The sequence below is a fragment of the Hylaeus anthracinus genome, unplaced genomic scaffold (assembly GCF_026225885.1).
Source record: "Hylaeus anthracinus isolate JK02 unplaced genomic scaffold, UHH_iyHylAnth1.0_haploid 11981, whole genome shotgun sequence".
NCBI classification, from domain to species: Eukaryota; Metazoa; Arthropoda; class Insecta; order Hymenoptera; family Colletidae; genus Hylaeus; species Hylaeus anthracinus.
Genome location: NW_026534329.1, coordinates 882,396 through 898,204, shown reverse-complemented (window position 1 = coordinate 898,204; position 15,809 = coordinate 882,396). Strand labels below are relative to the sequence as shown.

General features: G+C 46.3%; 1 protein-coding gene across 1 annotated transcript in view; it reads left to right on the top strand.

Moving 5' to 3' along the window:
* The first annotated feature begins 8,870 nt into the window (after positions 1–8,870).
* Positions 8,871–15,809, top strand: part of LOC128885298 (protein O-mannosyl-transferase TMTC1-like) — a 152,811-nt gene continuing 145,872 nt past the window's right edge. Inside the window, exon 1 of the mRNA XM_054139278.1 lies at positions 8,871–11,352. Coding sequence (XP_053995253.1) covers positions 11,018–11,352 — 335 coding nt within the window. The 5' untranslated portion in view covers positions 8,871–11,017. The remainder of the gene's footprint in view (positions 11,353–15,809) is intronic.

The following is a 15,809-nucleotide window of genomic DNA, read 5'->3' as shown; positions in this document are numbered from 1 at the left end:
TAACTTTCTGTATCGGTAATCACATATTCATAAAATTCTTTAATGGAATTTTCAACATTCGACGTCATGTGATGAAATTCTTTCGCCCTTTGTTTACACGCTTCACCTTTCGTCTCATCGTTTCTCCTCGATCCAGCTCCGCGAGTGTCTTTCACTCTAATTAAACAAGATTCGCAATTTCATTGATATTCACAATTAAATGCATTAATTACGCTGAAATCACTTCGTTTAGCAGTTGCGACAATATTTGCATGCAAATGAATTCCGTGGAAATAAGATGAAATGTAAATTTTTTAATTTCCCTAATGCATAATCTCAAAGCCACTGTATTTTCCATCCTCTTACTGTTCCTTTCCAATCAGTTACTTTCGTTCACGTTCAAGAGTCATTATTATTATTAAATAGTCTGCCATACAGTCTTCCACCTGAGAAAAGAACAATATACCTGTTGACTGTTTCCTGCCATCGTAACGTCGAACCGATTAAATCTATCGGTGACTTCGGCGCAAGCATAAGTCCGTTCACAACAAACGGCCACGACCAATCAGCTTTCCAAATACCCGTTTCGTTCCGCGACAAAGGAGTAAACGTACGAATCGTGAACACCACCCCTCGAACAAGATAATCGGATCGCGGACACCCATCACGTCACCAGGAGGATTTATAGAAAAACCTTTGTGTCTCGGTCGCTATTGTACGCGTTGGCGATTCTACGGGGGCTTTATTGCACATTCCGAAACTGTTCGATTCGGTGGCGCCAAAAGGGTGAGAAACAAAGGGTGAAGGGACGTAGAAGCAAGAAATAAAGAGACGAGGAAGGATAGAGGAACGGACAGCGAGGAGAGAGGTCCGGTAGAGAGGTCTAGGTAGACGTTCGCCATTCGCGGCACTTGCCCCAAAGTTTTCAAGGATACCGAACATTCGGTAATTGCGAAAGTTTTATACCTTAAATTCTGGCCAATTCGCCACGAAGTCGACCCTCCTGGTTCCCTTCTCGCGGATCCTGGCTGCTGGATGAATTCCTAGCCGCGCGCTAAATTGCACGGATTCTGACGAGGGACAATCGTATTACTATGCTGGTCGCTTGTCGATGATCCGAGAGTTCGTTCGCGTTGGATTGGCTCCAGCGTCGTACCTCGGCCTGGCTCGTTACCCCAGCGTTTACTCCTTTGATCGTTACCGTTTGTCCTCATCAGCGGTAATTCCTCGACCTTGACGATAGTCCCCCTCGTAACTTCCCTGTGACGTTTCGACAGGTTTGAGGATCGATGGCGTTGACTCGTCTTTTCGTTGGAATCGAGTATCCCTGTAATGCAAATCTGAGGGTTCAGAACTTATAAAATTTGTGTACGATACAAGGAATACGTCGTGGAAAATGGAACAAAAGTGTTTCATCATTGTAGTCACGTTACCCGTGCTCGCGGAAATTTATTGGAACGCTTATGATTCGAACAGATCGAAATTTAAGTGGTATTTCCATCGGACCGAAAGTTCGGTCAAGCCAGCTACCGTCAGCCCCTGAAAGTGCCGCAAAGCCAAAGTCTGGCTACTGGATCGCGAACTCGCGTCAAGTTTCAGATACGTCGGAACGTGACCAGTGGATATGTACGACATAAGTTTAATCCAGAATTGTACGGCGGCAAGAAGCTTTCAAGAAGTTTCTGCATGCTGCTAGGAATGTTTCGACACGTAAACACACTTACGTTCACCTTTCGTCACGAATTCCATTCGACTCTCTGGGAATATTTCACCGTGTTGTCTTCGATTGGCTGGAATGGTACATCGATCATCTTCGCGTGCTTTTAAATTCGCGTTAAACATTTCGAATATTTAATCGCTCTTTATTTAGCCGTTAGCTTGATAAAATATTCCTCTGAACAAGTATTCCGTGCGGCCACAGTCGCGACGTTACGTTGGGGGAAGGGGCAACAAGCGTTTCATTAAACGGCTAGACGCATCAATTCTCGAAATTACCGACGTCGGTGTCGCAACCAGGGCGTCGTTAGTCGTTGGGGCTGTGCAAAAAAAGAAATGCAAGCGAGTTGTCGCGTGTACAGAGAGCCTGGAGTTTCGCGATCGAAGCGCGGGAACTTGGTCGTTCGAAAAATCGCGTATCAGTGTCCCAAGAACGGGCGAAGGGGAGGAATACATGAAGAGGGAAGTCGAGTTATAAATACGAAGCCAAGGAAAATTGGAAAAGTTTCGGTGGCAGTCTGGTGCATCGACGGTTTTCCCTCCCGTTGGATATCGTTGATTTGTCGTTGGACGCTCGTTAAAAGCAGGATCCATTCGGATTATACACTATTCGACGCTTTCTCCGAGTTTCCATTTGAAACAAATTAAAATAATGTAAAAAATTTCGACGTCAAATCACAGCCATACTTTCGACGTGACACCGAAAGTATACTCTGGTTTTACTGGTGCATCATTGTTGGCTCTTTATTCGATCTATATAAAGCCAACGCAGATACGGCACGAATATTTGGAAAATGGAACAATGATATTCCATAGAAATATTTTACACGATAAATATACGTTGTGTTATTACCTGGTGCGCGACTTTCGTTCGTGTCTGAACACGCCGATAAAAACGTTGCCGCATGACCAAGGGAAGCGAATTGAAGAGCATTTGTTTATACGAAATCGATGGCATTTGTCGCAGTGAAAATTTTATGGAGCCGCCGAGCGAGCGGTAATAGACTGAATATTCTGTTTGAGGGGAATCAAATTTCTATTGATGTAGGAATGCTTTTCAAGCATTATTCTTGCGCGTGCGTGTCCATAGATAGTGTACCAATGACAGTCGACATAATTCACACATAAAAGTTAGGTCAATTGCAGATTTCAGGCTGTTGTTCGTTCCAAGTAATATTAAAACAAACGGCACCTTCGTCGAAAGCTCTGTCTACCTATAGCTAACGATGCAGCGGAATCCGCAATCTAGAGTACTAGTCGAAACGCGAAGGTTGATGAAGCATAGCGTACAATCGTAATTAACCACCTTTCGCGATCCACGTTTCGGGCATGTATGACAATTTCGCGCGCAGAGGAATATTCATCACCGCATGGAAGATTTGGTTCCTCATTTATGGACGTAACATACAGTCTGGCGTCGCAGACAATGCGCCGCCGTGTCAGCCGCATCACGGCCGTGTTCTTTAGGGATGAGAAACTAAATTTTGAATGCGCATGCATTCACCGCGTATGAGAAGAATCCCATTGGTTTTTGTAATATAAAGCGTGCCGACTGCAACGTTGAATGGGACACTCCGTTAAATTTTTACAACGTACACGCTCCCGTGCCACTTGGACGAATCACGCTCTCAAGGCAATTCCAACAACGGCCTCGTTTCAATAATTGCTCGTGTGCCTGATTATTTTGTAAGAGTAGAATTGATACAAAACTTGGAATTCAAACAATGTAGCCGAGCTATTAATTAAACGAGCAAATTTTCCTACGGATCGTGTGCAATTTTAATCGACGTAAATAAAAGACAGATTGACAAGATCTCTCTGAACAATCGCACAATTTTGGCGGGGAGGGCGAGTTTTCAGGGATGACCACGTCCCATTAAATTAGGAATAATTTTCCCGCATGATGAATGAACGTAGATTCCAACCGGGGCGGGCGGTATTCGACCCAAATTGCGAGTCGTAAATAATCTGCGGCAAAATGGTCCGACAAGGAGACAGTGGAACCGGACCGACACGACTCGCGTCGAATCGCTTCGTCTTCTCGTTCCGTTCTCATTTTCCCTGGTTTGATTTATCGTCGCGTTACTTGAAGCGTCGTTTCAAAATATTGTATGTCGTTCCGTTTTGTGTTTTTAGCGGGAAATGGAAGGGTAGGTGTGCGGTGAGCTCGACGTTTAAATAATGTAAAGCACAGGAAATACTTGGAGCGACGGGAATGTACTCGCGCGTGCAACGCATCTCGTAAACCCTTTTTGCGGATCGGGTACCATTCTGTTTGATCGTTTATGAAACGCCCCCGTTGGTCGTTCGATGAAATGTTCGAATTGAAAACGAACGATCGGTCGTTTCTCGTTTTACGAGCTATTTGACGGTCGTATGGACGGTTTGCGCGTAATTAGTCCTGCTACCGCGAATGCTCTCAACGTCTGCGAACAACTTATTGTTAGTTCCGTTGAGCAATATATGGGCTCCTTGTACAAGGTGCGTGAGTCCTTCTTTTTTTGTTTGAAAATGTAAAAGGTTGAATTTTCAACAAATTTACAGCGTAAGACCGATGTATAAACGTTGAGAATGCTCCTCTAGTCAATAAATAGCTATCAATGTATCTCTAATCTCCAAGATATAATTTTTCGTTTTAAAAACAGCGGTCCTGTCATTACAGAAAATCGAACACCATCGAGTCTACGTCTCGTCTACTGCAGGAGATAGCGGAAACTCGGTCAAGACTTGGCCGATCTCGTACACGCTCGGTGACGTTAAATAACGAAATAAGAGGACACGGGTTAATCCAAACACCGAATTTACGCCTCTCGTTGATATCGACGACCCGATCGTCGGATACAATCGAGCAGAGGATCTCGTCGGGTCGTTTCGAGGCTTTGCTGGAACGCGGGACACGACCAAGTGGCTTAAATGCCGCGAGACATCGAGTTGACGCAGGTGATTCCAAGTTCCCTAGAAGCTGGCCAAACATTGATACCCCGAATTCGACGTAATAAATTCCCGCGTTTCTTGTGATTGACTTGCCGTTACCTGGACTACGGGCTACTGCCGCAATCTCTGATCAGCGGCTTAGCGCCTGAGAAGATTTGCCAGGCTGAGCTCGACGGAGGAGCAGCAGGAGGAAACGGGAGGGGATGATAGTCAGAGAAGTTCCTGGATGGGGGGACAAAGATACACCGGATAAGCCGGATTAAGAATAGCCTTACGCGAATTCGTCGAATTATCCCCCTCTGGTGAATAATTGGGGTTGGAAGTGTTTCGTTGTCTCGAATATGGGGGACTCGCGAAGGAGGCGGTGCGTCTATTATGCGGACTACCTACTCGAGAAACGAATTATTCAATCATCGGAACTCCTTCCGCTAAACCACGAGTGTGGGAGGGTGAATAATCAATCGCTCGTAGGCACACTCGGACCTACACGTGCTCGATGATACATTTATGCCCTCGGGGCGATCGTAGGCGATATTATGAGTTTCCCATGGTTGGAATACCTAATATGTATTTAGATGTTCTTCTTGTTCTCTTTTGGTTCGTATCGTAAGTATTAAATGTTTACCGCTGTCCGATAAAGATTTCTCCAAAGCGATTAAAACCGAAACTTTCAATAACACGGTTCTCTTTAGCTTACAAGTACTTTCTTCCGTTGACGTTGAAAGATTGTTATCGGTAATCTCTGCTGACGCAGGGACGAGTCTTTTCTCAGTATGAGCGAATCCTGCTCTTCTGGAGAAACTTTCCGCTATCAAACTTACGTCTACGCCTTTTGCGTGTAATCCAATTCATCGAGAGCGGGTTATTGATTGATGCGGTCGAAGATGGAGTGCTTGCATGCGGCTCAAATAAAGTTCATTGTCACGTCTCGATGGTCCAGCCTTTCTCTACTAAATTGCGCTTTAATATCTGGTATTTTGTTAAACGATAGTACGCTTTGAATACATTTAACATTTCTACTTCGCAGCTTGTTTAACTCCACCCTGTGCATGCCTGAACTAATTCCATCGAACGAACTCTGAAGCATAATGTGGAAGGTCAGCTTAATTTACAAGCGATGTTGGAAAAGTATATCGAATTCGAGAACTTGAACATGCTCATGCTGGTATGTTGAGTGCCGTTATAATTTTAGGTCAACGTTTGATTTATTTCAAATGATACGTTGCATGTTTTACCTGGCGGGATGATTGAAAACATATCGGATAATGTCATGGTTAAACTTATATTTAATCAATGAAGGGAAGGTACAAGGGGTCTCCCTGTTAAAAAGAAATGCCTTCTATGTAGGATTTCTTCCAAAAATCTCCACTAGTAAGAATTGGGACATCCGAGAAACCAAGCGTAATTCCGATCATCCCAGACGAACAAAACGGAACGTTCGAGCGATCCAGCAATGAGTACCATTGAATGTTGCGGGTCCATGTAAAAGGACACCGCATGTCGAGCACGGTTTCCGAATCCGTCGTTGGGCGATCGAATCCGTCGAAATTCCTCCCGGAATTGCAACTCCGCGTCTACGCCTTTCTCTAGTAAGCCATGAGGACTCCACACCCCTCGTTGGACTGGCAAGGAGGTCAGAGAGATCTAACCGCAAAGAGGAACGGTCGCAACGACAAGAAGAGGAACGGCGGACGAGTTTCGGGTTTGACGTGAATTTTCGTTGGATACCGCGGACACGAGTTTCGATGTCGCCGGTTCATCGTCAAAGTGTTCTCGCGCGACATTAGCGGAAATTGCGGACACTGCCTTTCCCGTAGCCGCCTGGTACGTCTAGTTGCGGCACGAAATGCATGAGTTTTGCGGCGAATTCGACAGCTTGTATGCACACACGCGCGGTGTCCGTGCAACTTACACAACGGACGCAAGAATAGGTTCAGGGGGGCTCGTGTATACATCGCCTGGACCCCCGCGACTACATTAATTAAATACATCTCTCTTCCTCGCTCTGCAACGCTTTCCCTCCAACCGACCGAACCGTTCCGCACCTTTGATTGTCCATGAAGTTCTCATTGTGGCGGATCAACCTGTCTCCGACACTGGAGACCTCGCCACTGCCCCCGAGTCCGCTGTTTTGATGAAACCTCTCCGCTACGCTGGCCGTGCCCATGGCCATATATACGTCAACGGAGATCATACTTTGATCTTGCGAACGTTGCATCGATCAACGAACTCGTTTACCGCTTTTGCTGGTCGAACTCGCTGCGTCCATGATAGCTGTAGCATCGATACTTCTGGCCGATGCCGCTGTGAAATAAAAAATGCATAACAAAGTCAACTAAAAACAAGTTTCTTCGGGTAAAATTTCACGTGTACCTTCGTCGGAGTGATTGCAGCCTCGTGATTAATAATCCAGATCGATAACAAGAACGATAAGCACGCGCGACGACGAGCATCGGCTTAAAAATGATGAAAAACCGCGAGGTAACAGAAAATCTGGATTTCCATTAATAATCCTTTCACGTGGTTTGGGTAATCGCGCTACAGAAATGACGGCGGCTACTTGCAATGCTAATTCCTTGTCCATCTGCTTCCTAATCGGATCTCCCTCCGGACGTTCCGTGCGAGCGAAAAGTTTGAACCGCACTGCGGTTCCGTAGGCGAGCAACCGTCTGCGAACGAGACAGCCCCAACAACCCGCTCGCCTGCATTCTTGCTGAAATTGCCACCAAGTCTTTTTCCCGCTGTCTGGCTTCCGAGGGACACGGCGGAATTGCATTTGTAGACACCGACACCTTTTCACGGTCGTCGGAGGACCTTCGTCCCCTTCGAGACGCGTTCACCGATACACATCGGATGCATTATTAAATACTCTGACCCGACAACGCTGCCGTACGAAGCTATCGATCGAGCTGTTTTCTCATTAAACGGCGACCAGCTTTATTTCTTGCCAAACAGAAGAAAATGTTGTTTTCTTCTCTCGCGAGCGATAATCATTTGTTGGCGTGAACGCTGATGGTGTTTTAGGCCTCCTCGGGTAGAAACATGGATTATAATATAGGAGGCGCAACGTCTGGAAATTTGATAAAAATTCCCACGATCTCCGCTGCTAGCATAATATTAATTGCGAGTCGCACGGTTGTTAGTTACACATGTCGTATACGTGTGTGCGTGTACGTAAGCAAGATTAAAAGATTGGCTGTCGATGCATCCAATATCGGCAGGCATCGAACGGTGATGTTTGGTTCAGGAAATCGTTTCGATGATAAAACGACGTCGATTCGACAGGCTGAAATTCCATGATCGATCGAAGCTTACTTTTCCAGGTTGTCTATCGGTCGCATCGAAAAAGAGGTATCGATTCGTTTCGCGTGCCCTTTCTTCCGCGAGCGTTTTCCCACGTTCTTTCTTCGCATCCGTGCAAACGAGTATCGTTTTTACGACGTCGACCACGGTAACGGCCAACGTTCGCCGTTTACCGTAATCGTAATTTTGACTTTTACAGTCGGTTACCATGTTCGCACCGCGTTCGACTACTTGCCGCGGACGAATCTCCGACGATGAACAAGGAGCATAATCGAACGAGTACGCGTCCGCGTACCCCGCCTGCATTGTAACGCTTTACGCCGCTACTACGAGCTCGTTATCGCATCATCGTCGTCATAACGAGGTCGTATCGTCATTACGTTCACTGATTCGAGTGCCACTATTCGCTTCACCGTTCGAACCCACCGTAATCCGCGATGCGTGTTTAGGAAGGCAATAACGAAGAATAATTACACGTCGACGCGCCATCGCAAAGCAGAAATTGGGAAAAATACTTAAACGCGGAGCACTAATTTTCGTCAAGTGACACGCATCGATAGAAATCACGTTAATTTTACCTATTCCGCCGTCCGAAAAATTTCACCGACTTTGTGCGAGATCGATACCGCTACAAAGTCGTCCCAAGGACAACAATTTTTTCGCAGGATTCCTCGGGGGTCCTCGCGCAAACTGGTTGATTTCAAAGTGAGATTTCGAGGGAAAGATGCAGGTAAACAAACACGGGCCTCGCGGTGAACGCTGGTCTAAGCGCGACGAGGACAGCTAAACATGGGATGAGAAACGTGGGAAAGAGACGAAGTCAGGAGGGAAAAGCCCCGGGGGTGGCTAATGCGCGGGCGCGGCTTTGCGGGTCAGAGTGCGCTGGGTATATAACCGGGCGGATGCCGTCGTCCTTTAGTCTTGCGTTTATCGTCGTAGCGACGACCCGCTCGAACTCGATCGCGTTGTCGTCGCATGCTCGCGGTCCATTGTCCTTTGACAGATTCGTTCAGTGATGACGCGTAGTGCGTTTCGTTTAGACGTGGCCACCGCGACACCTCGTGCGGTGTTTCATTCATCGATTTAGATCTAGATCCACCTGGATCGATCTCCCATCGTGACGTCGCGAAACTCGTAATAAGTCCGATCCTAACAAATTTGCAATTTCCACGTTCTTTGCTCCTTCGACGTTGATGCTCGCACAAGCTGGGGACGAAGTATTGGCTAGAACGATATAGCGTTAATCGCCATTTTAACTGGAGTTTGCTACGTCGACCATCGATTTCTTGCTATCGATGGGTCAACCTGTTGTGAAGGTGTATCGGCTAATGTTTCGGTAGAGGTCGACGAGGTTTCCCGTGGAGCCAAAGTGGTTACGACTCCAAGTGGAAACGCGAAGATACTCGGTTTCGGCGATACCAGAGATAAAAATTTCGCAACAGCTGGGGGTAGATTCTCAAACGATAGTCGTTCGATTCCCAGGCGCGAAGCGAGGAGGCAAAGAAGGAGGACAAAAGCGTAACGAGACAGGAGCGAAAACGAAAGAAGAGAAGCAGTGCACGGATTTCCAAGCTGTGCCTCCGGCCAGATACGACCGCTTGTATAGATCTATATGCATAGCAAAGTTGCGGCGATAGAAGAGCCTCAGCCACAGCGACGAGTATCTGGGTCATACACCCGTCCTTTCTGGCTGTTACCGCTGTCGTAGCTCGTTTTCCATAATTTCACGAGATTCGCTTGTCGCAGCAGAAATGGGGGTAGGATCGGCCAGCGACCGTGGGAACGGATATATCCGTCGTTGAAAAGCCAGGGAACCGGGAGAACCCGATAAAGCAATTTTGTAGGTAGTGTACTGTATACCAAGCCGCAATACGCGATTACGAGCAACGAGAGAACAGCTGTTAGCGTCTGTTCGCTTTCCTAGCGATGAGAACGTCGGTCTGACGTCTCATAGGAACGCAAAGTGGTGTATTCGGAGCTGGGATACGCGCGAAGACAGCTGTAAGAACGACGAGCAGCTTAACGAGAGAACTTGGTTTCCAAGGGTGAGTGCGGTTTCTCGACGTTGAAAATTCACAGTCCGACCGCACGCGAGCTCGTTTGGACTTTTTTTGTCAGCGGCGCCATCCCCCGGAACACGCGTATCGGTTGGTCTGGTGGAAATCGGCACCCTAAATTGTTTGCGTACGTCGCGTCGGCGACTCGATACCCGCGACCGTAACGAGCTGTTACGTCGTTACACGGCGAAACAGAGAGGCCACCGTGGAAAAAAAGGCAGCTCGACACCGGCAGCGGCGCTGCCACCTCCCGCGGGGACAATCCCAGCCGAACGACCGCCGCGCGAGAACTATTATCCATGGAAGAGCAATCAGCCAGCGCCAGAGCCCGTTTCTCTTTGGAGCGGACACGTAGGACGTGCCCGACACGGTAAATAATGAACCCCCGCAGTCATTTATCAAGCTCACCGCGCCGGGCCAACCGAATGTTCAAAGTAGTCGAGCTCTAAAGTAAATGGAAGAGTGCAACGCGAACCGAGTACATCTGGGAGCTGGAGACATGATTCGCGGATTACGAAGGATGTAGCGCGCGGGAAAATACGGTCCGAGTCGTTTCACAGCTTCGTCTCAAGCCTTTGAAGACTGATCAATTGCGACGCCTTCCAAAGATCAACTCCTCGGCGTGCTGCTAGAATAAATCTCTTGGGTGCGCTATCGCGATCAAACGGTTCCGTAAACGTGCAAGAGTAGCCCCAGGAGTCGACGCTTTCGCGCAAAGTCACGGAAAGGGAACCAAGAGGATAACTTGGCGCGATCGCGACGAGAAGACTCGAGTTACGGTCTGGTGTATACTCTTCTGCCATAAAAACGGTCGATGTCGTCGCGGTGGCGGTCGTTGAGATGCGATCAGCGATCGAATCGCGCGACGGTCAGCAACCCAGCGGCAGTTTCGCGAGGATTTATCAGCGCGGTAGATAGCGGACGTGCGAGAGCTAGCGTGGCTCCATGAGAGTGATTCTGACGGACGATCGCGACAGAACGTTTGATCCTTATCGCGCTGGTGTGCATCGCGCGTTTGTTGGGGAACCATGAGACGACGGAACAATGGCTCGAGCGGCGGCTACGCGGGCTGTTGCTGCCACGCGACCAAAAGAACAGGTCGCAACGGATGCAACGGAACCTCGATGAACGAACCACCCGGATGGTGCATTTACGCGACGGTCGCGCTGGTCGCCGTTGGGTGCTATCTGAACGCGTTAGGTGGTGATTTCGTGCACGACGACATACCCGCGGTCGCGAGGAACAAGGACGTGCTCGCCCAGACATCGTGGACCAGTGTTTTGAAGGACGACTTTTGGGGGACTCCCATGCACGACGTCAACAGCCACAAGAGCTACAGACCGTTGACCACGCTCACGTTTCGGTAAGCAAACTAATAACCTGTTCCACGCCATCAACCTAAATCTTTCCAATGTCCTAACCGGTGTATAGAATATAAATTATTTCTGGAAAGACTCTTAAGTAAAAAGTTCCAGTTTCTACCTTAGGATTTATGTCTTCCCACTACCATCTTAAGGTACATCATTAATTTTGCATTTGTTAAAAGTTTCTTCATCTTTCTCTCTTGCGAGCTCGGAATCGGATATATTTTTCGAATGCGTAATAATAATTAAAGATGGTGCGCGGATATGGCTTCTCGGTGCTACGATTCGAGTGTTGTGCAAACTGCTTTTTAAAATAATTTACAGTGGTGTAGTTTTAATATTAGCGTCTTTGGTTACCTGGAATGAAATTTACAACGATGAGGTACGCTGACGTATGCGTGCTGAGAGAAACAATAGACGTAGCAATATAGTGAAAATATGGTTCTTTCCAACAATTTTATTCGTGCATTTCGATAATTAGGTTTCACGGTCTTTTTGATGGTAACAAGTTATTCAATTTTGTAATAAAGTATTATATTATCTTGTTTGTATCACGTTATTATATCAAATTCAAGCTGAAGCACGTTATTATTTTCTTATCGTTTCGAAATTTCATTTATGAACTATTTGTCTGCAAGGGTTTTGGTATCTAATATACAAAACCAATACTGTTTATTTTATTATACATATAATACTCAACACAAACTGAATATGGTTATTATTTTTCTACTTGTGTCGAATATTAATTTATACAAATTTAAACTATATAAGTGTCAACGTGTTCTATCATAAATAATACAGCGCGAGAGAGTATGATGTCATAATGGCGATTAAAAAATTGAATTATTTACATTTTTTAAGAGAATACACCTACAAATATTTTCCTCTCGCGAGTGATTTTTTCGTTCATTTGGAAACAGTGAAATATCGTTAAAAAATTCGTAACGCGAGAAACATTGCTCAATGGAAATCTTCGCGAGTGTCAGCGTGGCAATCGGTGATGGTATTATTAAAACGATTTCGCTGCACTGCTACAATTAGTAGAGACTGTACAGTCGCGCAATTAAAGCTGCGAATTCGAAATACAGTGGACTAAGCGCGTTGGGTTATCGCGAACGGAATAATTACATGTTGCATTTTTGTTGCCCCCCATGCTCGCGAATCACAAATACAATGGTGATTTTGTACGCCAGCTCGCGTAGAAATGTCGAGATCGCGATCGCAGGAGAGCAACCGTTATCTTGTGCATAGATGAGCAGTATGGTTGCCGTAGTCCATCTGGCGCGATAGTGAATGCCAGGAGGAGGTGTATATGCAAGAACACTGACCGCGAGGAACTCGTGGACGCTGGCGCGTTGCAGAATGTCCCGTGTAACACGATTCAGGAGCCGCTTCGGCTTCCGCCCAGCGCGCGATTTGATGCATGGATACCAGTTTGCCACACTCCACGCGCAATACTGCATATTGGCTGGTATTGGGCCATCCATCATACCGCAAGACACCGACACATCGCTCATTCGCCTTAACGCTCCAGATGCTGTTGCCAACTTCGACGCGAGAGAGACGGGCGGCTCGTAGATTCTGGCGGAAGGAACGACGATGGGGGGCGCAAAGGGGCTCGGGAGGGGAGACGGTGGCTGAACATTGCGCTTCCGCGTTTCGCGCGTTGCCGGAAGTGGAACGCATCCATAATTCCCGAGACTCTAAGACGCGAAGGCTACGGGCGCCGGCAGTCACGTTCGTTCGTCTAGAGATTACGGGATATTAACGATCGGGACACGAGCGTCATTTCCACGGGAGTTTATATAAACGTCTTCTAATCATCCTGCACAATCATTTCTCTCTCTCTCTCTCTCTCTCTCTCTCTTGGAATCGATCTGGCGATCAAAGGGAGGCCTTGCACCGTGTGTTACTCAAACCATCTAGTATTAATCGAGTTAATAACGTCACTCTCGATATAATATACTAATCTTAATATTCGATCATATAGAGCTTGTGACTTAACCATCCCTCAATATTTCATCGATAACCTTCTCAAACAAACTGCCAAAAAAAACCTTCCTCGACTTGTGTACAAGAAAATTCATGAAACTACCCCTCTTTTAGAATGTCCAAGCGTATACAAGCCCTCAATTGAAAAGAACGCGGTGCACTTTGATACGGGTAGAGAAATAACAAACGGTAATCCTTGCGGGTTGCTTCTCAAAGAGTGACGTTATTGGCACTGCGACTCGAATACATACCTGGGGAATGCGAAGCCGAGAGGAGGGTTACGTGGCACATATTTATAATTACTCTGTCTTTGGTTTGTCAGGGACTCCGATGTCGATTACTCTGTACACGCGACTTTCTGCTAACGGCGATGCACGGGTCAAAGATTTCGAACAATGTCCGCCTTTCGCGAGCAGAGCTACATACGTTTCATTCGACGTCTTTCACTCGTTGCCCGCATCTAGTCACCGCCCTTTGATCTCTTTATTGTCGCGGAACTTTGACGGGGCGCTTAGAATATTTTGCTTTCAGAATTCGAGTCTCTCGGAATGAAAACGTATCCGAGGATCCCGAAAGTTCGCGATACATGCAACCTGGCCATTTGCTCTCGCAACCTCCGCACGAGAAGTTTCCCGGGGATTTCCGAACGGTCATCAACTTTCCGCCGTATACTCTGCGCGCACGTGCTCGCGCGATTGCACTCTCAGCTCGACCACGAAGAGCCTTCCACGTCCGAGGGTTCCCAGCGAAACAATAATACTCTCGGAACTGCAGTTCGATACGGGGCGGTTTAATAAAATTCACCCATCGCGCAGCTTCTAACGAACTATTTCAGCTGCCCTGATTCGTAATTTCGCTTAGAAATGATTGGTTCGTTTGTGTAACTCGCTGCTTGAAGGTCCGAGACGATTGTCACGTCTCACCTAAATTCGAAAAGTTAGGTGTCACCGTTGAATAATTTACAGGAACTTTACGCGCGAGGGACTACCCAATTCTTTGCATCGAACAATACCTTTATATTTCTAACAAAATATCTGGTAAAAAATAATTGTACTAATACTGTACCACCCTCGATGCCTACAAATACCAATGTAAGTAGAAAAATCGAGGATATGTCGGACGCGTCAGGCAAGTCTGTAAACGATCGCACGTGAATCAGATGAAGGACTTACATGAAACGAGTTTGTCTTATAGTTTACGAATGCATTGCTGCCGAAACCAATAAAAGCGACATATTATCATTCGAGGCTATGAATATAAATAAGAGAACATTGTTATACGTTAAAGAAGGTACAAATATTTCAGGAAAACTCGTTTCCATGGAATTTGTTGTATTTTGCCGCAAATATCATGTATAAATGTGGTTTATGAACGCGAAATACCATCAAGAAATGCAAATGTTTCCACGGAAAAGCGAAGATCCATTTAGCTCCGTGAAATCTCGTTTCCTCTTTTCCTCTCGGCTTAAACCGAGCGTTCTTCTATTTTAATATTTACATTCGTCTAGTAAAAAACAGAAAAGGAAAAGAATGGGACGGAAAAGAAACGAAAATAGTCATCAGAGCCTTCCTTTTTTCGCCTGTCGCGGTAACGGTGTACACTTTAATGCAGTGTTTCTCAAGCATTCCTATCTCCATTAAAATAAATGGAACTTATTAACTAAAATAACCGAAAGTTGCATGTCTCCTAAAGCAAATGTGAAAATAATCAAGTACACTCGCATGAGTTGCAGTATACATTTTTTTATTGAACAATACTGAAAAAATGGTAATTGGACACCAAAAAGCATCTCTCGAAAACATGCTAGAAAATGATGTTTATGGTGAAAGAGAGAGGAGGTTTACTAAAAAGAAAACTAATTTTTCCATTTTCCCACAATATGTTTTTTTTCCTTTGAGAGCTTGCGGATCCCCACCGATGCCGACGCACCCCAGTTTGAGAAACGCTGTGCTTTATTACATTTTTCTTAGGCGAATTCACGGCCGTTTTTTTTTTTCTTGGTCTGCACTCTTCGTCCATTTATCTGCTAGGCTCTTTGTGCAGGTATAATGACGATCGATATAATCACATTTGCCGCAAGTAGGAACTTATACTGTTCCCCGAGAGAGAAATTCTTCTTTGTTTCATCGTACGTTGAGGCTGAGGTAGCCAGTTACTCGAGTGTCGGGTAGAATAAAAATTGTCGCCAGCAAGTTTTATCCCGCGATGCTTGTACTTCAAAGCTTTGCGCATCGCTTTTGTCGCGGTTTCTATCCAATCCTTCGCGGAGAGACAGTTTTCATTAGTCGCTCGAAGGTCGTGCGACGAGATACCTTTACCGAGTGTCTTTCTCGCGGCTGGAAACTGAATTGCTTTTCATCGGGTGCTCGTTTCGATTGGCGAAATTAAGCGGTGCAGTTTACACGTCTGCCTTGCCGTTCTCTTGCTCAGACCACTGCTTTGTCGACGTTTGGACCGTCGATGA